The 27107-nt window shown below is 31.3% G+C and overlaps 1 protein-coding gene across 2 annotated transcripts; it reads left to right on the top strand.

Annotated features, from left to right (window-relative positions):
* The first annotated feature begins 503 nt into the window (after positions 1–503).
* LOC143082522 (V-type proton ATPase subunit C 1-A-like) lies at positions 504–25486 on the top strand. Of its 2 annotated transcripts, none has more exons than XM_076258234.1 (13): positions 504–663; positions 5066–5208; positions 5881–5948; positions 8128–8213; positions 8800–8894; positions 9509–9600; positions 16521–16619; positions 17757–17825; positions 19463–19555; positions 20246–20339; positions 20765–20862; positions 24606–24732; positions 25282–25486. In XM_076258234.1, exons 2-13 carry the CDS (start codon positions 5077–5079, stop codon positions 25375–25377), a joined length of 1149 nt encoding a protein of 382 aa, XP_076114349.1. In that variant the 5' UTR covers positions 504–663; positions 5066–5076; the 3' UTR covers positions 25378–25486. The 2 variants fall into 2 exon arrangements, with proteins under 2 accessions (XP_076114349.1, XP_076114350.1); XM_076258235.1 differs by lacking the exon at positions 504–663 and adding an exon at positions 677–789.
* Positions 25487–27107: the final 1621 nt, after the last annotated feature.

Below are 27107 nucleotides of genomic sequence, written 5' to 3'. Positions count from 1 at the left end.
ATTTTCTACTATCAAGAAATCATTTTCTAATATTAAAAAATCATTTTCTAATATTAATAATTCATACTAAAAAAGTCAACTTTCATAGTTACAATTAATACAATCTACACCACTAAGGGGTTTTAACTAACCACTTGTTTATTATCTTTTCAAAACCTAATTCATTTTCTAATATTAAAAAATACGGAATTTTTTTATTTTAGAAAATTGTTTTCTACTGTAATATTAGAAAATAATTTTCTAATATTGAAAAATAGCTCTTTTTGTCCACTTAAGTCTGCCATAGTTGTCTAACATTCAAGCCAAACATATATTAAGATTTCAAACCCCTTATAAAAAAATCTTGACTAAAAATAAAAAAAAAAAAAAACAACACAAAAACACTAACGAAAGCGGAAACATTTTCCAACCATATCCGTAATTTGTTTTATAGTTTAGTCACAATTGCTTCGGAATACTTCGAAAGATACGTATGAATCAATGATAAAGTCAATCATAATATTATTCCGAACATATCTTCACGTGAGAGGAATATGTTTCGGTGAATTTCTTAACCTTTAACATTTGATTTTCATGTAATTATCCTACTTGAATTGGCCATTTTTCTTCAGAAGAGTCTTAATTGCTTACAAATTCACGGAATTGTTTCATTGTTTAGACGAGGTGAGTGTAAAAAGTCAATTTATCACCATTATGCGGAAGCGGATCGGGATTTGTTTCTCCTCAACCATTCAACTGGGTAGCTGCACAGTAACATAACTATTAAAACTGCAGCAGGCAAAATATATCGTAAGGGTTGAATAAAGTGGATCGTATATTATTTTAAGGGGTCGTGGTTCCAAATTGAATGCATGAATAAATTATCTAGGGACTAAAGAATACACCATGTCAACTTGGCTAATTTTTTGCTCTCTGTCTCTGATGGGATGTTCTCTGGTGGTCACATGAAAAGTTTCTGATACTGCTTTTTGGTCTTGTCTCATTTGATGTACTACAGTTGATTTTTTTATCTAGTTTTATTGTAGGCCTTGCCCACCAATGCTCATGCTTCTGTGCTTACCTCGCCCATGACTGCTTTTCCTGAATCTGTGACAATACACCTTATCGCTATTTGTTAGCCATTACTGGATATCACACAGGTTCCCGTTAAATTTTGACGTCATAAAACATAATATCTGACACCACAATGGAAAAGTGATTGTTGTATGCGTCAAAAGTTCAAGCATTCCGGGTCAGCCGGGATTAGTGATACATGTAAGGTGTATGGTGTCGAAGGGCCCAAAATCATGGTCGCCTCTATTCTCATTCTCTTTTCAGTCGTTCACACCCCACACGTTTGCACACTGGATCTGTTCTCACCCGTTTTCATTTTATTAAAGTTTTGCTAAATAGACATATTCCTCACCAAAGAAGTTGGTCAATTTTCTGCGCCTTTGTGACGACATTTACCAGGGAAATGCCTGTATCCCTGCTCTATGATATTAAATTGACAAATAATATTAAAGTTCATAGTGAGTCTTTGTGATTGTCATTATGCAGGATAAACAAGAACATGAAGAAACAATATTTTTTCCATAAGTTCTTAATCATTAGTCCCTAATGACGGCAGTTCTGTATATCAATTATAAGAATTTGATTTGCAGAAAAATTTGTGCAATGTAGCATCATACTTTTTTCAACTACTCGCTCAACATAGCAATGGAAGTGAAGATGCCCCTTAAACAGGTACAAGTAATGTTCATTAAAACCAAAGTTTTGGACATCTTTGCTAGCCAAGGGTTACATGTATGATCCACTCCCATTCTCTTTGCCCTTTTACTCCGCATGAAAATTTTTTGGAGAAAATTACTAGCGGTAAAAATATCAAATTCATATATAATAATCTTATTGTAAAATGTGCACATCCTCCAGTTGTAAAATTTTCAAAATGGGAGGATGAGCTGCATTCTAATATTGAAGACTGGAAGAAATACTTTTGTATACTTCAGAAAGGTTGTAGAGATACATATTTGTATAATTTCCAATATAAGTTTTTACATAGGACTATTCCTACAAATACATTTTTATATAAGATTAAAATCAAAGATACAAAGTTATGTTCTTTTTGTAGATGTGAAGATGAAACTATTGGACATTTATTTTATGATTGTCAAGTGACATCAAATTTTTTATATATGTTTTGTGCTTGTCTGAAAAATTTCTATGTTAACATTGATTTTAACAAAAAAAACTTTTTTCTTGGTTTTGTAGAAGAAAGCTTGTTTTTAAATTTTCTTGTAATTTTTGCCAAAAAATACATATATAAATGCAAGCTAGAAGAAAAGCTTCCAAATGCAATTGAATTAAAAAATAGATTGAAAAACTTTTATAACTTAAAGTTATATACAGCAAGAAAATACAACAAAGTTTTTGAACTAGAAAAACTTTGGGCCCCTATGTTAATTATTTATCCTGAATGGTAATCTAACAACAAAATTTATATCAATATATATCTTTTTGGCCTATTTATGGAACAGAGCAGTATGTAATATATGCATAGCACATATAAACCCTTTTTTTCTTCTATTAAATAATCTATAGATATTTCTATATGAAGAGATTGTGAAAAAAGAGAGAAAGAGAGAGAGAGTGTGAAAGAGAGAGAGAAAAAAAAGAGATTTTCAAAAAAATTATATTTTAGTTTGTGTTAATCTTGATAAAACAATAGTCTTTTGTTGTTATATATTTGAAACCCTGTAACACCTTAGTCAGGTGGCGCTGTAAGGGTGATGTTAAATCCTGACTATTGAAAAAATAAATAAAAAAATAAAAAAAAAATTCTCTTCGCCCTTGGCGGATTGAGATAAATTTTCAGAGACACAAGGTAAGGATTTTTATTGCTTGCAGTCGAAACTTGCTGCATCAAATCAAAAAGCACCTATAACATGATCATGTGTAAATGTAGAAAGTGCTTGTAAACAATTGCCACATGTTTATTGTGCAACAAGCATGACAAGTATTTTCATCCCTTAACATACGACTATATTTAGTGACAACTTGAATGTTTTTGGGATATATTTCAAGCAGTATTTATATTTATATTTAAGTACATGAAGTAGTTTTATAAATTTAGGAACAAGTGAGAGGGAATTCCCCAGTTGTGATAAAAATGCGAGAGTTCTCTGAATTCCGATAAGTCTATTTCTGTCATATAAGAACTGAAGTGGAGTTTTACTTATATGTCACCGTTATTAAACTGATATTTGATATTGTACTTCCATAAAAAAATAGAGAACCATTTAGGTTTAATATACGTTCTTACTACAGGGTTTGTTTAGGTAATTATGCGCATGTGTAGAGTTTTCTTGACTTCAAGGGGTACTAGGTTAAATGGTTTCTCTGGATTCCCCACTCAATTGATTAATTTATAACTCATGGGATCCTTTCTATGTATGTCTGCTATTGAGGGTTATTGTTATTGCTTAATTTTAAATCCTATATATGCATCATTTAAATTAAAAAAATTTATGTCCACAGTGTAAAGGTTTACTTCCCCCCCTTCAGGCGAAATGGAGTCTTCCATAGTATCGTTTCGAGTTGTCTCCCTTCCGGAAGTCACTTCCGTAAATTTCTGAATCAAAACAACATGTTGAGAAAAATTAACTTGTTCTGTCAATAAACGTCGTATTATATTAAAAACGATCGCAATTTAAACAGAGGAATGTGTACGGAAAGGAGTCATGATAACTGACCCAAAGGAAATTAAATATTTAAAGAGTTAGGAATGGGGTTCCTCCTAGAATTAACGTAGGAAAATAGGTGATTCTCTCACTCTGAGTCTCAGTGACTGCTGTGGAAAGTAAACTTGGAATTGATAGTACAAAAATAAAACACAATAGGCCTAAGTACATTGTTCATACACTTTTAACCTGGATTGGCTATTTTGTAACTATTCAGATTACTTTAATTACATTTTACATGTGCAGTTGAATTAGTTTTGAAAATAATATTATCCAGCTACATGTGTCAATGAAAACAATGGCAATCATATCCCTCAGAGCAATTTGGTCTTTGATTAATCAACTGAAAGAAGTTCCTGTGTATGTTTCATGCACAAATGCATGAATATTGACGTATATTTTCATTTCCGGCTTTACCAAGTGAGTAGAATCTAGACGCTACCGTGTTTTTACCTCCAAATTGAAGAGTTCCAAGTGCTACCATTGGTCAAGAATAATGTATTTGGAATTGGCATGACTTTAATCTTCCGATAGATGGCGCAACTTGTTATCACAAATGTTGGCTTAATTTGCCAAGGGTGAAGAGAACGGGAGTGGGTCGCAACCCTTGGCTAGCGAAGATGAGTTTTGGACAGAAAGAGAACACAGTTGAAAGTTGTCTATTAGTTTTTCATCATGCTTTAGCTAGTGTATTGCTACAAATAATAATTTTGTAAATAACAATTAAGATCAATTAACTGTAGTTTTGAATTGTAAATCTATCATCTTATCACAAAAAAACAATATTTGAAAAATACACGAATATTTATTAATGACAATACATTGTATACATGTACATGTTAAAATTTTGATTTATTCTTTTAAAAAAACATTTAATAATTCAACTGGTATTTGAATAAAAATAAGTGGAGAACCAACTCAGGAGGTGTATGTGTAGGGTGCAAGTGCGTTTTGGGAGCAAACAGACCTGATGCCACTTTTCCCAAACCACAAAACTAAAAAAGCGATTGATGCTTGTTTTGGCCACATCCATTTTGAAAAACTGAAAATATTGTTTATCAACTTTAACATGTTTTACAGACCTATCAGTTTCACATGAAAATGTGGAATTTTACAGTAATAAGTTATGTTCTTTAACAATACAATGTTTTTGAATTCCATAACACCTGTAGACACTTTTTCATGTCACAGATTAGGGTTATTACATCTTGCATCAAAGAAAAAGTATACATAATAGAGATATTAGACAGAAAATGAATCTTAATTTGAATAAACATATATACCTGATATTGTCTGTTATAACTTAAATACATATTGGTGGAAAATGTTTTTTTTTACTTTTTCAGTTACGAGAACCATGGCAGAGTTTTGGTTGGTATCAGCCCCTGGAGACAAAACATGTCAACAAACTTTTGACAAATTATGCATGACAACAGCTAATCAGAACATGCTATCTACAAACTATAAATTTGCTATTCCTGATCTGAAGGTATAATTATATGAGATTTCTAAAATTTGTAAAGCTAAATTATAAATTGCTTATTATCATTTTGAAAATAAATGTACATTTGTAGGGACAAACTGCTGTACTTTATTGCTTCCATGTTCTCAGGGCATAGTAGACGGTGTTTGGTTCATTACCTGGTTGTATTTATAAGTTTACACCATTGAGTTAACTCTACAAAATACTTGTTTTTTACATGCCTGCATGGTCAATTAAGGAATAGAGCAAATATGTATACGATTGATGGCAGAAAGACTTTATTTGTGTCATGGCTCATGTACACAGAAATTATTATATCAGAATATGTATACGATTGATGGCAGAAAGACTTTATTTGTGTCATGGCTCATGTACACAGAAATTATTATATCAGAATAAGCAATACCCTGGGCATTTATATATGATGCATATTCATAATGCTCTGAATACAGCTTTTATCAGAAAGCCTATGAAATTGTTTTCTTTTTCAAATGCCAAGCAGAAAATATTAATAACAAAAAAATTAAAAGTCATCGTTGAATTTTTCAAGATGGTTCACACTTTTGATATAATTCAATTTTTGTCATGATTGTAAGTATTTGATTTCCTTATTTTTTCTAATAAATTATATATATTATAAGTTATCTCCCATAAGATTGAATCTTATTTTCTCCACAGGTTGGTACTTTAGACATATTAGTTGGTTTATCAGATGACCTTGGAAAGTTGGATGCCTACTGTGAAAGGTGATTCTTTTATGTTACATTATATTGAACTTCTTCCCATCTATACTATTACATGTATTAAATGAGACGACCTCATTTTGTGTGTCGCTTCTCTTCCTTCCACAATAAATCAATCATCATGCCTCTGTGTCCTATAGGTAACATGCATAGTCGCATTTGTCATCCATTCTTATGATTATTCATATTGAGTTATTTTGGGAGAAAAACGACAAAAAATGAGTCCGGATATGATTCCGTCATCAGACTGAATTTTAGTCATAGATAAGACTTCCGATTTGAAACATGCACAAATACAACCAATCGTATGATAGATAACAAAAATGAAAAATAAATAAGCCAATCAGAGCGTTCTCAATATCATGGTGTTTAGATCGCAAGAACCACAACTATTATACCTCCTTATAGAGGACAATTCTTTTTCGCGTTTATCTACATGTAAACTACGATTATACTACTTCAATATAAAGAGACTCTCTGTATTCTGTCTACTGTTTTCTTTGAAATGTTAACGTTTACTATCTAAGGGGTCATACCAGTTGCATATATATTAAAATAAGTAAAACATGTGACACAAGTACAACCAATCGTATGATAGATAACAAAAATGAAAAATAAATAAGCCATTCAGAGCGTTCTCCATATCATGGTGTTTAGATCGCAAGAATCACAACTATTATACCTCCTTAGCGAGAACAATTATTTTTCGCGTTTCATATCATGGTGTTTAGATCGCAAGAACCACAATTACATGTATTATACCTCCTTAGAGAGGAGAATTATTTTCAGCGTTTATCTACATGTAAACTACGATTATACTACTTTAATATATAGAGACTCTCTGTATTCTGTCAGGACTTTATGTTTGTATAGAAAGTCCCTGATTCTGTCTACTGTTTTCTTTGAAATATTTACTATTTAAGGGGTCATACCACTTGCATATATATTAATAAGTAAAACATGCTCAACTTCATCTAAAACTACCTCGACCAAAAACTTTAACCTGAAGCGGGACAGACAGACGTACGTACGGACGGACGACCGAACGAACGAAGGAACGCACGAATGCACAGACTAGAAAACATAATGCCCATAAATGGGACATAAAAGTTTATGGTTGAAAGGGAAAATAGTGATTTGGCAAAAATGAAAGTAAGATAGAGATTAGAGGGAGGCAGAACCCTTTTTCGGCCGGGCGTCAGGATCGGGTGTTTTTAAGCTCAAGATTTATGGATTAACCCTTACGGAATCCGGGAATCACGGGATTTTGGGATATGAATTTCTTTAAATTGTGCATCTCGGGATTTCATGACTTTAAGCCCGGGATTTCGGAATCAGGACCCCTCCGACCACCCCTCAAAATAGCCGAAGTCGGTCTTAGTCATTTATACATGATTCATATCCTACCATTGGTATGTTAATAAGGTTCTCAAAAGAAAAGGCACCGATGGATTGTCCTAGAAGCATATTTTATTAGACTAATAATGGTCTATATATAAGCAGTTACATTTATTTCATGTTTGAAACAGTGCAAATTTTTAATTTGATTTGACTTTTACCAAAAGAAGCATTGTAGCAAAGGAGAAGAATAATTGTGGTCTGAGGCCAGAAACACGAAAATAATTCAGTTTAACAGAAAGGAAACAAATATCGGACTTTGGAAAAAGGGAGAGGGCTTTTGATACCTTTTATGAAATTCTCCATACATAATATCTTTTACAAAAAACCATCCTACAACAGTTCACAAGCTGTATATGCCTGCTTTTTCCGCGGGTGTGTTCTAGTTTTTACTAAGTAAGTAAGTAAGTAAGTAATGACTTTATTTAAAGATTGCTGAAATAGCTTTCACTAATCTACCTTGAGGCCCTCATGAAGAACAAACAGTACAAATTTTACAAAGCTTACAGTTTTTAACATTATATTACTAGCTACCACTCACCAATATTATAATTAAACTGTTTGTCGACCATTAATCCTGAAGAGTCTTCCTATTATATATTCCTATATATGTATTTATTCTAGATGATGGTAATTATAATATGCCAGGGCAGCATTCCAGTATGTCATAAACATAGGTTTTAAATTTTCAAATCTAGGAATGCTTAGATCGGCTTCTGAGAAAAATTGAATTGAGTGATTGTTTTTTGACATATTATATTGTGTTTTTTGTTTTGTTTTACAGTGTAACCAAGAAGATAGCACAGTATTTAGGAGAGGTATTGGAAGCACAGAGGGACAAACTTCAGGAAAATTTAGTAGCAAATGGAGGTCAGTGGCTGATAATCAATGAAGACAGCATCCACTATGTGTATTTTTCTAATGATATAAAATTCAAAGCTTTCAAGTACAAACCATTTCTAGAGTATAAAAGGTCAACAAACATTAATAAATATTGGTGGGTATATGGAAACATTATGTGCATGGTAGAATGCAAAGTAAATATTTAATTTCATAAAACATGGCAAATTATACTGGTTTTTCAGAAGAGGAAAAAACTTAAATAGATACTGACAAATAAGATCATGATCAACCAGATGATATTGTATGCTATGTTTATTGGGGCTACAGTGTTATTTGATAGCTAAATACTATTTCAATTTGGCCAAATATATGGTCAGATGTTGACTATTTTTTTATAAATAGCAAATAGGAAAAACTATTTTTTTTATAAATAGCAAATAGGAAAAACAGCCATTCTTTGAACTTTAAATTTTTTTATTTATTTTTCTTATTTGTAAGGGATTTGAAAATACATTTAATATTTTAAATCAGGAATATTCAGTAGATTTGTAAGCCTCAAGTTTGTATTAAAGAAATGAAATATTTTGTTGACTTTTGCATTTGTTAATTACAGTTGACCTAGTGACTTATTTGACAAGATTTCAGTGGGATTTAGCCAAATATCCAATCAAACAGTCATTGAAGAATATTGCAGAAATTATTGGAAAGGTATGCATGAACTAGGTACTAAAAAGTAAAATACCCGGTAATGAAAATACCAAACAACACTGAAAATTCAAATTGGAAAATCCCTTATCAAATTCAAATTCTCAAACACATTAAATGAAAAGAGAACATATTCCTGACTTGGTTCAGGATTAGAACTAAAATAGTTTCAGTGGTTTTGTTGATCAGGTACAGACAAAATGTTGTAATGAATTTTCTTTCTAGCTTGCTTATTAAAATATTAGCTACTAACGACAGTTGTACTCTCATGTTTTCGATGTTATCTTCTCTTTGTATGAAAGTATTCAGCCAAATATGAGTAAAAACTTTGTAGTAATGATTATGAAAGTCTTATATAGAAATGGGTTTTCTTTCAAATTTTGCAAAAAAATAGTTTTCTTCAACTTTTTTGTGTACATTATTTTTTAGGAAAAGTTGGCTTTTAAGAATATTTTTATAAAATTTCAAGATAACATAAGGTAAACTTGCATAACACTAAACCAAATACAGCAGTAAGAAACTAGTTGCCTATTATATGACAATGTAATGATACAGACCTCATTTATTTATAAAAATGAATTTACACATGTAGAATAATTGTGTATATATGTTGACAGCAAGTGTCCCAGATAGAAACAGATCTTAGAACTAAATCCCAGGCATACAACAGTTTAAAGGGAAATCTACAGAACTTAGAAAGAAAAGCTACGTAAGTTCTTTTATCTTTATATAAGAAGACATTGTCTCTTAAAAGTAATGTAATTTGTTAAAGTCATAATGATGTTTTATGTGAATTATAAGGCCAAGTACAAAACATTATTTCAGCCAAAATATTGCATTTCATACATTTTATGATATGCTAAACAAATGAAGTTTTTTTTTTTCTTTCTGTAAATATAAATAACACACATATATTTTGTACAATAGTCATGATAGTTGAATTGAAATAAGAAGACATGGTATGAGTGCCAATGAGACAACTCTTCATCTAAGGCCGTGTTCACATTGACCTAAACTCAGTGTTGTGTAAGTGTAACTCACACGTAAACTAAACAAAATTATGTTCCCATTGATAAAATTCAATGTTTACATGTAGTGTAAAACATGTTTTGTCTACATGCAGTCGATACTCGATGTAGGCTTTGTGTAGATAAGTGTACACAAAACTAGGCATTTATAGCGAACCCTATCATAGTTTTCCATAGATTCACCTGCAAGTTAGCTGTCCATTTAAACTTTTGTAAGTTCTATTGTCACATTGAACAAATACAACAGGTATTGTTCTCTGTATAGTTTATTTGATGGGACCTTTAAATTTCTTCCAAGAGAAATCTATCACTCATTGATTAATTTACCTGAGTAAAAAAAAATTCTTCCAAATAAATGAAAATACACTTGTAATTGTTCAATATACCCTGTTTGTTGTTTTTTATTCTTCATTCAAAACTGAGGTTTTGTTATGTTTTCATGAAAGGATGTCAATAGTGTATTTATTAGGACAGAAATCAATATAATAGATGCCCAAGGTGTATGTATGTGTGTTTTTTGTTTATTTTTCAAATTCTGTAAACCAACTTATTTTCACAAATAGTTATTCATCTCAACTTGTTCCTTTTATGTTGATTTCTCAGCTATGTATCTGAATAGATTAATAATTTTCTTGCTGTTTTTATGTAAGGGAAGACCAAAAAGTAACATTTGTACAATGATTTATTTGTACTCTTATAATAAGACACAACACCACAAAATTGCTTGCAAAAATTAGTTGGTTTACATATTTGCATATTTTTTTTCTATTTGTATTTCTTTCAGCTGGATTGCAATAAATAAATAGGGGTAAATGCAGTGTAAAATAAGGAATCTTTTGTTAATAAGTGATTCCAAATCTTCAAACACTTTATGGAAGTTTTGCCATTGTAATAATGAATATTACATTTCTTATGAAGTTATTGTGTACAGATTGAAAATTTAGTCTTAGAAACATGATTTTTTTTATTAGTTGTTAGTGCCTTTGAACTAACTGTCAGTTAATTGCAAGTACTCTCAGATCTGTTTTTAGTGTCTTATTGTTGTTTTGATGTACATTAGTACCAGGCCACATCCACTTGTATTTTTGTTAATCTGATGAGTAAAGCCTTTTCAACTGATTTTAATAGTTTGTTCTTATGTTGTACTGTTATACCACTATCACAGGTTAGGGGAGGGTTGGGATCCTGCTATCATGTTTAACCCCGCCACATTATGTATGTATGTGCCTGTCCCAAGTCAGGAACCTGTAATTCAGTGGTTGTCGTTTGATTATGTGTTACATATTTGTTCTTTGTTAATTTTTTTTATAAAATGAGGCCAGTAATTTTCTCATTTGAATTGATTTACATTGTCATTTCAGGGCCTTTTTTAGCCAATTATGTGGTATGGGCTTTTATCATTGTTGAAGGCCATATGGTTACTTATAATTGTTAATTTATGTGTCATTTTGGTCTCTTTTGGAGAGTTGCCTCATTGGTAATCATACCACATCTTCTTTTTTATATTATAAATAGTGAAAGCAGTTTGGTCATAATTCAGCAGAGTTATGTTGGTTTTTTCCCTAGTTTTGTTGAATTGGATATTGTCCCATATGCTTTCATTTACATTTACCTCTTATTTATAGTTAAATCAAAGAAAATATATGAATATAAAACCAAAATAGCCAACAAATTTATTAACTTTATAATAACTTTTTCTGTGTCATAGAGTTTTGAATGCATGTCACTTAGCAAAGACTAGTACGGTATACATCAAACTTTTTACTTTTATCACTTAAACTTCCTAAATATTTTCCACTGAAATTTTCATCACAATCACTGAAGCTAGATATATAAAGTGTCTCAAGTTACTATACTCCACAGGTATTTATGGAAGTTTTTAGTATATCCACAAAGTGCAAATCAGCAACATATAATTCTTACAAACTAATGAATATGTCTTCGTTTGTTGCCAGCTAACAAGCACTAGTTTAACAAAATGACTTAAGAGTTATCTCCACTTAGAATTAATCACTAATATTTTTACATCAAACTTCTGTTGAATAAAAGTCAAACTTTGTATAAAACAAATAAAAGTTACATAGGTGGTGATCCTTTAGGTAGTGGTGGATTGGTTGGTGGTGGTGAAGTTGGCATTGGAGGTTGTTGTTGAGGCTGTTGAGGCTGTTGGGGATACTGATATTGATAGTAAGGATTGTAGTAGCCCATTTGAGGATATCCGTAAGGCATAAATGGATACATATAATTTGGTTGATATAGACTAGATTGTGCAGACATTGCTTGATCAGATGAAACTGGACGGGTTATGGTACAAGTGGTAACTGGAATTACTATATCAGTTGTTGTTTTCTTAGGACTTGCACATCTAGTTTTGGCAGATGCATGTGTGGCATTACTATTATCATCAAAAATATTATATGACGACCTTCTTTTAAGTGTGCTGACAATTCCAAGTGCTTTAGGGAGTTCCACATTATCCTCTTTTGGGTCATGTTGTGGAATTTTACAGTTGTAAAATTCTTTGAGTGTTATTAAATCTCTCATTAATAAGTTTGTGCACAGGGAATATTTCATTGGATTGATGGCTTTCAACCTAAGTTTCATAAGGTGCATAAACGAGGACTGAGACCTCTCTGCAAATATATCCATTTGCTCTTTTTCATTTTTGACCTCTGTTATATCACGATTTAATTCTTTGATTTCTTTTTCCATCTCTTTTTTCATTCTGCTGACCTCTGGTTTGTGTTTGTCTCTTCTTCCACAATACTCCCATGAGGTACATTGTTCTTTCATACAATGGGATCTGTCCTTATTTCCATCCGACTTATGGCCTCGAACATGACAAATTGAACATGTCTGGGTTTTATAAGGCCCTTCAGGCTCAGGTAATGGGATAAATTTTTCAATTTCTTTCTGAGCTGCAACAGCTTTCCCTAATTTGTCATTTAATTCTTTCAGTTTATCAACCTGTTTCCCTTGTATCTTTGATAGACTTCCTTTCTCTTCATCTCCTCTGCATGGTTCTTTGTTATCACTGAAATTATCATAGGGTTTTGCACTGGTAGCAGTTTTCAAATTTTTAACTGCAGCTTCAATCTTTCTCCTATGACCTAGGGGCATACTTTCATGTGGGAACATGGTTAACAGGTCTTCTTTGGTCTCCATTGTGCAGATAGTTTCAACATCTGTAAATCCATGATCATTAAATGTGGCAGAGTACTTCTTATAATCAGGACCAAGTTGTAAGAAAAAGTCTTCAGAAGTCATTTCGAAACTCATTATTACCAAAAATGGCTCTTACTTTCCAAGAGAACAAATTTACTAATGCCAATTTTTTGTTTAGACTTGGTATATTAAAAATAAACTGGAAGAATCAAATGAAAGATGGGGGTGTTTTCATAGTATGTGTATGTATAGATTCTTATGAAGGTAAATGATTTTTACCTATCTTCACCTGTAAAATGGAACAAACTTTAGAACAGGTTGACAATACCATCATCTTCTTCTACTATACACAATCAGTTAAAATTCATGCTACTTGCATGAAATTTAAGAATGGATTTTAAAGAAAAACAAGAGAGGCCATATGTAGGGAAAAAAATACCTGAAATCGAAATAACTAGAATTAAAAGAATGCATCAATCTGGATTAACCTTTTCTGCTATTTCCAAGGAGACTGGTATATGTCAAAAAACTATTAGTAAATACATTTGTGGTGTTGAAAATAGATATAAAGTAAAGCAGCCTAAAAGAGACATCATGACCGAAGAAGTGTTAAAAAGTGTGGAATTTTTTAAATATTCAAAACCATCTTTAACTTATTCTGAAATAAGGAACAAACTGGTTGTAAATTGTGTTTGCAATCAACAGAATGTTCCATCTACCAAATATCTTTCTCATTCTTGTGTACATGAACTTGGATACTCATATAAAAAATTGGAGACTTTACCTGTTGAAACTCAAAAAGATGATATCCAGCTCCAATTTGATAACTTTGTTGAATTTATAAGCCAGAAAAATCCAAGTACTTTACATTTTTTTGATGAAAGTGGTGTAATAAAAACATCTGGCAATAGAAATTATGGAACTTCAGTCAAAGGTTCTAGAGCATTTGAATTACAAAGATATGCTTCAAATGCAAACTATACAATTAATCTGTTGCATTCAAGATTTGGTGTGGACTATTTCAATGTTATTGATGGATCATCTAACAGTTTGGAACTTATTAATTTTTTTGCTGAGGCTATTGATATAAATAATGATAAACTAGCTAATGGACATCAACCCCTGTTTGTGCCTGGAGACACAATCATTATGGACAATTGTGCTTTTCATCATTCACGTATAGTCAACACTAACTTACCTCATCTGCTAAGACCAGCTGGAATTACCTTGAAATATCAACCCCCTTACCACCCTCAACTTAATTCTTGTGAATATTGCTTTCACATAATAAAGCAAATATTAAGATCAAACAGTGATTTTACTTTTGACCATACAAGAGCTGCAATATGTGATGCAGTTATAGATGGAATAACGCTTGAAAAATCTGAGAACATTTTTAAACACTGTGGATATATTCATTAAAATTATCTCCCCTGGTTATTGTTGAGTCTGACTGTTCATTTATTATGTAGTTCTTTTGATTCATACAAAATGCAAATTTTGCATTGGATACATTATTTACACATTACATCAATTTAGATAAAAAAATATTTTAAGAATTACATGATGAATTTGATTAAAAAAACGTAATTTTGCATCTTGAATAATTTTGAAATTTTGAAAATGACTTTGAAATTTATTTCGCAAACTAACTTAACTAAATAATAGCAATGCACACTTGGCTGAGATTCATTTTACTATCATAAATACTGAAGTATGAAAAAACTAATACCCCCTTAGACAAGCTAACCCTCCTATAGGTAGGTTAATTATACAAAAGTTTGATTTAGAAATCAACTTTTAATTTTTGAATCAGTGTTTATATTGAAACTATTAAAAAATGTAATATTGATATTGAATAAATACAATGCCACATGCAGTTTTGCAGGAGTTCTTTTTTATTATTTGTACATGTATTTTTATCATTGACAGTTCAATTTTTTGTTCAGGTAAATTAATCAATGAGTGATAGATTTCTCTTGGAAGAAATTTAAAGGTCCCATCAAATAAACTATACAGAGAACAATACCTGTTGTATTTGTTCAATGGGACAATAGAACTTACAAAAGTTTAAATGGACAGGTAACTTGCAGGTGAATCTATGGAAAACTATGATAGGGTTCGCTATAAAACATTAGTTTCACCGTGTATATTTAAAGAAGAAACAATTTTTGAATAAAATTGATATTTATAACAATTGTTAATAAAGTTCTTTACAGAAATATTTGTCTAAACTTGATATATTTATTTGTTTTTGTTTTTTTTTAAATTTAACGTAGCTTTATTAAGCCCTTATCAAGACTCAAAGCAGCATCATTGCCGAACACATAATTCATTTGAAAATTAAGGTCTTTCCGAATCGACTTGACTTCCACAGAAATGTTTGCTACTGGTCTTGTCTCAAACAACGATTCACTCATAAATGCATTACTTAAAAAGTGTGAGGTAAATGTATAATAATTGTTTGTCTAGTACATGTATCTCGGATCCGTTAAATTACCCTTAAAACTATAAAAAAAAACATTACCCCATCCCTTTGCCAAATACTCCTTGGAGAAGAAATACCATTTGAAACAAACAGAAAAGATAGGAATATAGTGATCCCTAATATATCATTCCTTCTTCTCCTTCAATCTCTGTACCGATGTACATGTAATGCATTGGCTTTATGAGAATAAAAATATATATTATTTGCCTGTAAGCACGCTGCTGCAGCCTACGTTTTCTAATGCTTAATCGAGACATCTTTATTATTTTTAAACTACTGCAAATCATCAAAATGGCTTTCATAAAGAAGCAACCACTTAACTTAAAAAAAGGGGGAAGGGGGGGGGGGGGGGGGGGGGGTATTTGGTTAAATTATCTGAGCTAGAAATTTTTCCAAGCAAACGTTTTATTCCGGTTTTTTTTTTCGATGCTGGTAATCAATTTTTTTTCCAACATTTAACACTATAATGTATGGGGAAACTCTTGATTTAGAATATTTTTGTATCATCTGTAGGACCTTTTTTTTTTTTTTTTATCCAATTGGGGTTCGGAATATTTCCATCGATATTCCCCCCCCCCCCCCTAGATTTGAAGTCAAATGGTCGTTCCTTTACTGCTAGAAAGTTGTCAGAAAACTTTGCATTCGGTTCTACGTAATGAACATTTAATTGACATAGAGTTTACAAGTGTGAACAAATCTTATGTACAGGTAATTAAACAAGGTGTATAGATGTGAACAAATTTAATGTGAAACCAATGTCCAATACATTAAACTAATGGTAAACAAGTTTACTGTACATGGCGTTTGGTGTGAACACGGCCTAAGTCACAATGTGTAAAAAGTTATTTATATGTAGAATTTCAATAAAGCAATCAACTATTATGAATTTTGGCAATGCTTTTTACACTTTTTGAAAAAGGACTGAGAAGTTTTATGATATTGTTGTAGTGGAAGTTTACTAACCAGAAACTTAGGAGACTTGGTAAAGAAGGAGGACTTTGTACTCGACTCTGAATACTTACAGACACTGCTGGTCGTAGTCCCCAAGTAAGATATTTTACAAAGCTTTAATTATAGGTTATTTACGTTTAATATTTCACATGACAAGAAAATGATATTACAGTTTAATATTAGACACTGACAGACATGGTTGTTTCTAAATCATGATAGACACACAGTAAGTTTTTTATTACATTTGACTGAAGATAACTGTATTTTGGTTATGAATTCAAGGTACATTATTGTGATTTCTTAAAAAAAACAGTTAAAAAAAGTTTTAAAGTTTTAAAGTCATATGAAACGAGTGACTGGTGAAAAATAATGTTAATCCAATTTTTGAACCATTGCATGTTTATATCATAAACTTAGTTTTCTGTGCACAATTTTATCATTTTTTTATGCAAAAACGTCGTATAATCGTCATTTTTTCTCTCTCTGTCTGTTATGAGGTGAAAATATGGCGGCTACTTAATTGTCATATTTTGAAGCCGTATTTTACCGATTGTCACCATATAGTAAACAATCAACAAAGGAGCATGCATAATGAGCATGTGCTTAACATGTACAATCAGTGAATAGCTTATTTAAATGACGGATCCATGCGTATTGCAATCACCAGATTTTTACGAGAGGTCTAAGGTCACTTTGCATACTGAAAATATGTCGACAAATCGCTTTCTGGAAGCAAGCAATTATAAAATGGTAAACTTCTTCTAAATGTGGACAATTTAAAGAGTTTTCTTCAAAAAAAAAGTATGTGTACATAAGTTTTATAATGAAAACTATCCATCATATGCATTATTTTTTTTAGATTTGAAGTTTCATATGACTTTAAATCTTTTTTTTTTATGTGAAACCAATCCCATTTCAAATTGTGCAATGAAAAACATTGCAAAAAATTTTTTTTATAGCATATAACTTAAAATTTAAAAACCAACATGACCCAGAAAGTTAAGTAAAAAATTTCAATATTATCTGTCTTGGGACTTGTCAAGAATATATCGCTATTATGAACAACGTGGTTATGGGTGATAATTTCTATGTGATGTTATGTCATTGATAATACAGGATCATTTGAGTAGAGTGTAGTGGTAAAACTCAGTAACAACTTACAACTCCCCTTAGCACCAACGCCAAAACTCAGTTCATCATACATAATAGTAAACATGTCTTTATTTATTTCAGATCATTCCACCATGAATGGGCAGCTAAATATGAACAGCTGACAGACATGGTTGTACCAAGATCCTCTAGGTAAAACTAATGTCTGCTTCAATTTCACCCCCCTCCTACACACAAAAAAGCAGTATTGTTGTCATGAAAAAAAATCAACTGACCCAGAATAGTTTCGAATGACAATGTAGTGACAGAAAAAAACTAATTGTCAAATCTCATGGAATTTTACAAAGCTTGGACAAACTTTAAAGATCCAGGGAAAAAAATTAACGGTCGCGACCAGAAATTGACCTGGGCAATCTTTTTACTCAGTTGTGGTAGCCTAGGTGGGGAATTGAAAACAAGTTCTTGACTGACTGAAATCCGCCATTTACCGTGACTCCAAGTACTGGATACTTCACGGACAAAAATTTATATTTAAATTCAAAAAGACAAATCTTTTTAAAATGTATTGCATCAAAGTCGCTGTCGCGATAAACAAGGATGTCAAATCAGTGTTTACCTGTGATTAAATATAGTTCACGTTAATTCAGGTCACTGATTGGTCATCTATTTAAAGTCAGAATGTATCGTATGCTTGCAAGGATAACAAGAGAGGTGTTCCGATGGTCATTAACAATATGAAGCAATCACGGTTTTGGCTTCAAGAAAGCGAAGAAAGTCAGGGAAGATGACAATAGCATGTCATGAAGTATTATCAGTCAAATAAAAGAAAGTATGATATATATAATGCTGTTAAGATTCTGGAAAACAGTATCTTTTGTAGTTACACTTTCAAAGCCCACGTGGTGTACAGAGAATGAAGGTCAAAAACGAAAGTCGAGTATTGTCGACCACAATAAATAACATTTATAGTTAAAAATGATTTTTATGTTCCTTACTAACTGAACAGTTTACAAAAATAAAGAAAACCAGAGAAGATATCAAGTTCATGACAATGCTTTTGGAATACGTGAAATAGTCGAGAAAAAAGGGGGGTCATTTGTTTACAAATGTACGTAGTTTAATACGCAAAATAAATCGACCAAGATATTTAATAAATTAGATTATTATACAGTAGAAATAAAATGAAATATTTCATCTATCATCTACATGTATTCCAGAACAGAGAATTCTTTAGTTGTCTTTAAAAGATATGTAAAAAAATCTGTACACAGTGCATGAAGATTCCCATTTTGCAAATTTGGCAAATATATTTTTTTTTAATGAAATTTGATTGAAGTCAACAATAAAGATAAGAAAAAAATAACTTTTTCCCAGGCATCTAAATCACCTCCAGGTATGCTCAGAATGCAGGATTTTGAGTCTAAAATTTCAAAATTTTCTTGGGGGGGCATGTCCCCAAACCCCCCTAGGAAGTTCAGCTCGCTTTGCGGGCTTCACCGGTGATAGTAAAATTATGTGGGCTACTGACTTTTTGTCTGGGCTAACTGATTTTAAAGTCTGGTAGCCCAGGTTGCTACTGGCCTTTATAAGTTAATTTTAACCCCTGAGATCAAAAGCAAAACATTTTTTCCATTTTTCATTTTATACTGATAAATAGGACTTAGTTTTTGGCAGTAAACATAACATTTTTACTCTGACAGCAGCAATAGCAGGGATTAGACAATGTTTCGCAAAACTCTTTACAAAACTTTAGAAGATGTGATGTGTAGCTTCAATAGAGTGTTTTACATATGATACATTTTCTTTTAGTTGATAATTATATTTTACAGAATTTTATATGAGGATGATGAGAATTGCCTAGTCTCTGTGACATTGTTCAGAAGAGTTGTGGATGAATTCAGACACAAATGCAGAGAAAACAAGTAAATATAGACATAACTCAAAATTTGAATTACTAGTCCTTCTATAGCAATGTTTATTTATTCCTCTGTACTTGCTCTATGTATACTCCCAAATCTTTCCATACGAATTTGTGTAATAATTTTCACCCCTTTAAAATTGTGTTGTGTGTTTCCTACTTTATTATTTGATCCAAATGAATATGAGGTTTCTTATAGCTAAATGTTGTCTTATTCTTGTCTATTCTTCAAAAGGGGGGTATGTATGTTGTATTGATAGTCTTCTGGAAACTATAAGGTGAAACATTGTGAATATTTCACAAATCTTTCTTAAAATATGATGGTAGAATGCCTGTCCTTTTAAGTTGGAGTCTATTTTTTTCTTTTCTTGTAATTTCCGTAAAATTTTAATAATAGGAATGGTTGAAAGATCGATAAAAAGCTTTTAAGTTGCTTTTATTTTGTTTATGCTAGCTTTAATATGCTTTTTCCACAGTATCTAGGAATGAAATTGCTCTTCAAATGTATTAGCACATTATGCAAACGATGGACACCTTGTAGGCAGAAGTTGATGTAAAGGAAATTAATAAGCAGATGAAATATTCTCATATACTCTTGTTTATAGTACAAATAGATGTATTTTATTTTTAGTTTAAAACTCTTGCATTAATTAAAAATTTAAAAAATCTTTGATACAGAAAACTTTACTTTCAGATTTAATGTTCGTGATTTTCAGTACAGTGAGACTGAAATGGCTGCTGGTAAAACTGAAATCAATAAATTAGAAGCTGATAAGAAAAAACAATATGTAAGTGTAAAATAATGATATTACCAAGTTCTATGACTCAGTATTATGAATAACTGATTTATGAGATTTCACAAATACAGAAAAAAACTGCAAAACAGACTTGCACAAAAAATAATTTGTTTCATTTTGAAAAGACATTTAGTTGCATAGAGAAGTAACAAAACCTAATACAATCAGAGTTTTCTCCTTAAGTACTTCTTTTGCAAGATTTAAGTGTAAGAAATAGCATACTTTTCATCACAATTTCATTTTACAAAATTTAGTAATGAAACTTTCTTTAGCGCCACAATATACATGTACATTTTAGTGCTGATGAGGTGTAAAGCAATCACAAACAAGTCAATCTTTTCTTGATTTGTACATTTTTTAATTGTACGTAACAGAAAGTATTTGAAAAAAGTAATGATTTTAACTTGTTTTTGCAGGGACCATTAGTGAAGTGGTTGAAAGTTAATTTTGGAGAATGTTTTACTGCTTGGATACATGTCAAAGCATTACGAGTGTTTGTAGAATCAGTTCTAAGGTATTAACCTGAAATAAATTAGGCTTTTAGTTTCTCAATTGAATAGTTTCTTACTATTTATGTCAGGGCTTTTTACAGCCGACTATACAGTATGGGTTTTTATACCACCACAAAAATTTTGCCGTCGTATATTGGTATCATGTCATCGTCAGCATCGTCCGAAGACAGATGGTTTCCGAATAATAACCTTAGTATAAGTAAATAGAAATGAATAAAATTTTAACACAATGACAATGTTTATATCCACAAAAGGAAGCTTGGAATTGATGTTGGGGGTTATGGTCCCTAAGGTTTAGGAATTGGGGGCCTGAAGGGGCCCAAAACAAGCATTTTTCTAGTTTCAGGATAATAAGTTGTGTATAAGTATTTCAATTGCTCTAAAATTGTACCATAATGTTTAATACCATAAGTAGAAGGTTAGAATATATTTTAAGGGTTATTGGGCAAACAGTCTAGGAATTAAGGGCCAAAAAGGGGCCAAAAACAGGCATTTTTCTGTATGGATCTCTGACATATTGTACCACAAGGTTCCATATAACAAAGGGAAGGCTTGGATTGATTATGTGGGCTATGGTTCAAAATGTGAAGGAATTAGGGGCCAAAAAAAGGGCCCAAATAAGCATTATTGTAGTTTCCAGTCAATAACTTGTGTTTAAGTGTATAAATATCTCTGAAATTAGACCACAAGATTCCATACTTCAAAGGGATGGTTATGGGGGGTTATGGCTCAAATCATTTAGCAATTAGGAGCAAAAAAGGGGGGAAACGAGGGTTTCTCTGATTTAAGGACAATTTAAACAATTTAAAAGCAGAGAAATCCAATATAAATTCCATTTAAAGAATACTGTTATATACATATGTTTACACTGTTTGAAAATTATGTATTAAGAAATGATGATTGTCTTGAGATGATAAACTGTAAAAATTTTAGAAGTTACTATTGGTGCAAAGTCCATTAGAAATCTGAATCGAGATTATTTTTGGAATAAGGGGGAACCTGGGGAGGTGAAAAAAAATGGGGGAGGGGCTAAATAAGAGTTTGCACGGGGTACAATTTTTCTCATTTCAGATTTCAGAAATTAAAAAAGAAAATTTCTTAAAATGTTATTTTTGATAGGATTAATATTCAACAGGAATAGTGTATTGGTCTAAAGCAAAAAAAAATAATTTCAAGTTCATTATTCCACATTCATTCTGTGTCAGAAACCTATGCTGTGTCAACTATTTAATAACAATCCAAATTTAGAGTTGCATCAAGCTTGAATGTTGTGTCCATACTTGCCCCTACTGTTCAGTGTTCGACCTCTACGGTCGTATAAAGCTGCACCCTGCATAGCATCTGGTTCTCATTGTTGTAGGCTGTACAATTGCCTATAATTGATTTCATCTACTTCATTTAAACTTTGTTGGATAGCTGTGCTAAGTTGTCGCATTGGCAATTATACCACATCTACTTATTTTCATATTATAGATATATGATTGACCCAAAAATCAAACAGATTGTGCAGATTATTTATATACGACCGCAAAATTTGAAAAATTTTTCGTCGTATATTGCTATCACGTTGGCGTCGTCGTCGTCGTCTGCGTCGTCGTCGTCGTCGTTGTCGTCCGAATACTTTTAGTTTTCGCACTCTAACTTTAGTAAAAGTGAATGGAAATCTATGAAATTTTAACACAAGGTTTATGACCACAAAAGGAAGGTTGGTATTGATTTTGGGAGTTTTGGTCCCAACATTTTAGGAATTAGGGGCCAAAAAGGGCCCAAATAACCATTTTCTTGGTTTTCGCACTATAACTTTAGTTTAAGTTAATAGAAATCTATGAAATTTTGACACAAGGTTTATGACCATAAAAGAACGGTTGGGATTGATTTTGGGAGTTTTGGTTTCAACAGTTTAGGAATTAGGGGCCAAAAAAGGGCCCAAATAAGCATTATTCTTGGTTTTCGCACTATAACTTTAGTTTAAGTAAATAGAAATCAATGAAATTTAAACACAATGTTAATGACTACAAAAGGAAGGTTGGTATTGATTTTGGGAGTTTAGGTCCCAACAGTTTAGGAATTAGGGGCCAAAAAGGGACCCAAATAAGCATTTTTCTTGGTTTTCGCACCATAACGTTAGTATAAGTAAATAGAAATCTATGAAATTTAAACACAAGGTTTATGACCATAAAAGGAAGGTTGGTATTGATTTTGGGAGTTTTGGTCCCAACATAATAAGGGGCCCAAAGGGTCCAAAATTAAACTTTGTTTGATTTCATCAAAATTGAATAATTTGGGTTCTTTGATATGCCGAATCTAACTGTCATGACTGTGTATGTAGATTCTTAACTTTTGGTCCCATTTTCAAATTGGTCTACATTAAGGTCCAAAGGGTCCAAAATTAAACTTAGTTTGATTTTGACAAAAAATGAATCAGTTAGGTTCTTTGATATGCTGAATCTAAAAATGTACTTAGATTCTTGATTATTGGCCCAGTTTTCAAGTTGGTCCAAATCGGGGTCCAAAATTAAACTTTGTTTGATTTCATCAAAAATTGAATAAATGGGGTTCTTTGATATACCAAATCTAACTGTGTATGTAGATTCTTCATTTTTGGTCCTGTTTTCAAATTGGTCTACACTCAAGTCCAAAGGGTCCAAAATTAAACTTAGTCTGAATTTAACAAAAATTGAAATCTTGGGGTTCTTTGATATGCTGAATCCAAAAATGTACTTAGATTTTTTATTATGGGCCCAGTTTTCAAGTTGGTCCAAATCAGGATCTAAAATTATTATATTAAGTATTGTGCAATAGCAAGTCTTTTCAATTGCACAGTATTGCGTAATGGCAAGAAATATCTAATTGCACAATATTGTGAAATAGCAAATTTTTTTTTAATTAGAGTTATCTTTCTTTGTCCAGAATAGTAAGCAAGAAATATCTAATTGCAAAATATTGTGCAATAGCAAGATTTTTTTTTTAATTGGAGTTATCTTTCTTTGTCCAGAATCAACTTAAATCTTTGTTATATACAATATACAATGTATATTCACTTTTTACTACCAACTGATAAATTAAAATAATCTTTACCATTCAGTGATAACAAGCAGTTTTTTTACATCTTAATATTTTATGATGTATTTAAATGAGTAGTTATTGTTGCAAACTCCATTAGAAATTTTAATTGAGATTAGTTTTGGAATAAGGGAAAGGGGGTTGTGATTAAAAAAATTGGGTTCAATTTTTCTCATTTGAAATTTCATAAATAAAAAAGAAAATTTCTTCAAACATTTTTTTGAGAGGATTAATATTCAACAGCATAGTGAATTGCTCTAAGAGAAAACAAAAATTTTAAGTTCATTAGAACACATTCATTCAGAAACCTATGCTGTGTCAACTATTTAATCACAATCCAAATTTAGAGCTGAATCCAGCTTGAATGTTGTGTCCATACTTGCCCCAACCGTTCAGGGTTCAACCTCTGCGGTCGTATAAAGCTACGCCCTGCGGAGCATCTGGTTAATTACTGTTCTGCTATATTTTTTTCCCACTGTCTTAGTTCCACTATTACTTTTCCAAAATGAAATGCATATCAGATAGAAATACATAAAGTTATTATAACTGAGTTATCTCCCTTATTCAGGCAAAGTTTTAATTTTCAATAAACAACATGAAGAATTGTGAATTTATATAAAAAAAAAAAAAAAAAACAGTCGTACAAATAAAATAGAATTATATGTATTATGTATACTTGTAGATACGGATTACCAGTGAATTTCCAAGCTATGTTATTATTACCACATAAGAAATCGCTGAGAAAATTACGAGAGGTTTTAAATGATTTATATAGTCATCTTGATAACAGTGCAATGTCAGGGGATATGGTTAGTGATATATTTATATTAATTCCAGCATATGTGTATTTTGATTGGATAAGAGAAATTATATGTTTTCACAAATTTTATATATATTTGTCATTTTGGAATTTTATTTGCTGAAGTTAATGCCACACCTAAAACATTGTATTTGGCATAAAATACAAACATTTCAAACAGTTCTAACTCATATATTCTTGTTATAACAATTTTAAAAAGAGTTATTTCCCTTTTTTCAATTTTGCAAACAGCACACATTTTAAAACTTAAATTTCTTAAAAGTCAACTATTTATCAACTTGAAAGAAAAGATTTTACTGATACTTTTCATTGGTTTATAAAAGGTTTTTGGGACCAAACAGAACATATGATTTATCCTATGATATACTTCTACTCATTTTCTTCACGAAAAAAAACCAACTTAGCATCATTTAATGTTCAAGATACTTTGGATGCAGTTAAGTCCTGAATATGAAAAAAGGCAGTAGTAATTTACAAAATGTACATTTTGTTAAGATCGATTATGTGAAAAATAATTTATGATGTCTTTATTTTTCAGGCTGGCCAGATGGACATTCCAGGGCTTATGATGGGAAATGTAGACTATTATCCTTATGTTTTTTATAAAATTACAACTGACCTTATAGAGAAATAGGCTAGCAGATATCATTTAACATACAGTAGTGAACATTCCACATTATTTATGTAAATGTTGTACATTGCAATAAACTAGGAACTCCATGTCTATTAAATGTTGAGATATATTTATAATGGTATATTTTGCTGACATTTTATTCAATAGGAGGAAGTTATATTACGGTAATGATGGCATAGTCCTGTATGAATTTAGGACCTGAAAGGTTAAAGTTTAATGAAGGTTGATAGTACAAATATTAATCAGATATACGGGTGCGGGAATCCTCGCTACATTGAAGACCCATTGGTTGCCTTCGGCTGTTGTTTGCTCTATGGTCGGGTGGTTGTCGCTTTGACATATTCACCATTTCCTTTCTCAATTTTAATGTCAAAAGAATATTTAAAAATGGATTTATTTTCAAGAAAGTATCAGTGTAAAGCAAATTTGATTAATAAACCTTCAAGAAAATTCCTTTTTGATATGGTATAAAGTAGTTATTATAGGGTCAGCATACCTGAAAAAAAGTGGTTTAAAGTAGTTATTATAGGGTCAGCATACCTGAAAAAAAGTGGTTTAAAGTAGTTATTATAGGGTCAACATACCTGAAAAAAAGTGGTTTAAAGTAGTTATTATAGGGTCAACATACCTGAAAAAAGTAATTTACATTTTCCCAATCTTTTACAATCTGGGTAATATTTTAAGTGTACAGTAAAATGATGAGATTGCCTAAAAATATCTTTTACAACAGAAATTCAATCAGTATTGTGACCTTGTTATCATTTTGGGGTAGGAACATTATAATTGCCCAGTCCTTTATATGATTAAATTATGAAGAGGTGAATTGTCTTGGAAAGAATACCAATTTAAAATATTCTGCTGCATGGAAACTGCTGTTCAAACAATGCTTATCTCAACTTTATAATTCCAAAATGAAGAGAGAAAAAAAAATAAAAATGAGAAAAAAATCTTTTGGGCCTGTTTTTCATAAGATTTTATAAAAGCTTGTAGTTAGTTGGTGGAACTTCAATTAAAGTAATGTAATGAATTGTTTAAGAGTAATATCTTGTTTTCTTTTAATTAAAAACTCTAAGAAAGATGAAAATTTTGACATCAGCTGTTTTAATCATGACATATTTTGTATCATAAATTAGTGAGTTTCACTATTTAATCAGTTTAAATAGAATATTACAACAGTGAATGAATGTGTACATATGATTTTGAATAACCAAGACCATGCTAGTCAATATTGTGAGAAAAGTGTGATATACAGATGTAGATAGTTTAACACTGTAATTGTATAAATAAAATAACCTATTATAACTTTTGTACTTTTTTCAGCCCCACTAGTTTATTTCGAAGTTGAAAATAAGAAAAGTTTTTTTTCTAGTCTGCAATGAAAAAGTAATTATATGTATGACGTTGGAATGCTTATTCAGTGAACTTGATTCCTTGTATACAGAAACTTTATGTTGCAACGTTTTAGTTTGTCATGTATAGATATAAGAAGATGTGGTATGAGTGCCAATGAGACAACTCTCAATCCAAGTCACAATTTGTAAAATAAGCCATTATAGGTCATATGTCCATATTCCTTGACCTCATTTTCGGTGACTGCTTTAGAAAACTTTTTCATCATGTAAATCTCACTAATTATAAGTTACTGTACAGGATAACAAAATTTATTATAAAGCGGATCCTTGCCAGGTTTACCTGTTTGTCAGTTAGGAGTCCCCTGACTTTGACTCCAT

Source organism: Mytilus galloprovincialis, chromosome 7, assembly GCF_965363235.1.
Source record: "Mytilus galloprovincialis chromosome 7, xbMytGall1.hap1.1, whole genome shotgun sequence".
Lineage (NCBI taxonomy): Eukaryota > Metazoa > Mollusca > Bivalvia > Mytilida > Mytilidae > Mytilus > Mytilus galloprovincialis.
Note: the sequence above shows the minus strand (reverse complement) of the source record. Positions and strands in the feature narration are given on the sequence as shown.

Coding starts and splice junctions, on each gene's coding strand:
- LOC143082522 (XM_076258234.1), top strand. CDS start 5,077: ATGGCAGAGTTTTGGTTGGTATCAGCCCCTGGAGACAAAACATGTCAA. Junction 5,949..8,127: donor TTGGATGCCTACTGTGAAAG/GTGATTCTTTTA, acceptor TTTGTTTTACAG/TGTAACCAAGAAGATAGCAC. Junction 8,214..8,799: donor AAATTTAGTAGCAAATGGAG/GTCAGTGGCTGA, acceptor TGTTAATTACAG/TTGACCTAGTGACTTATTTG.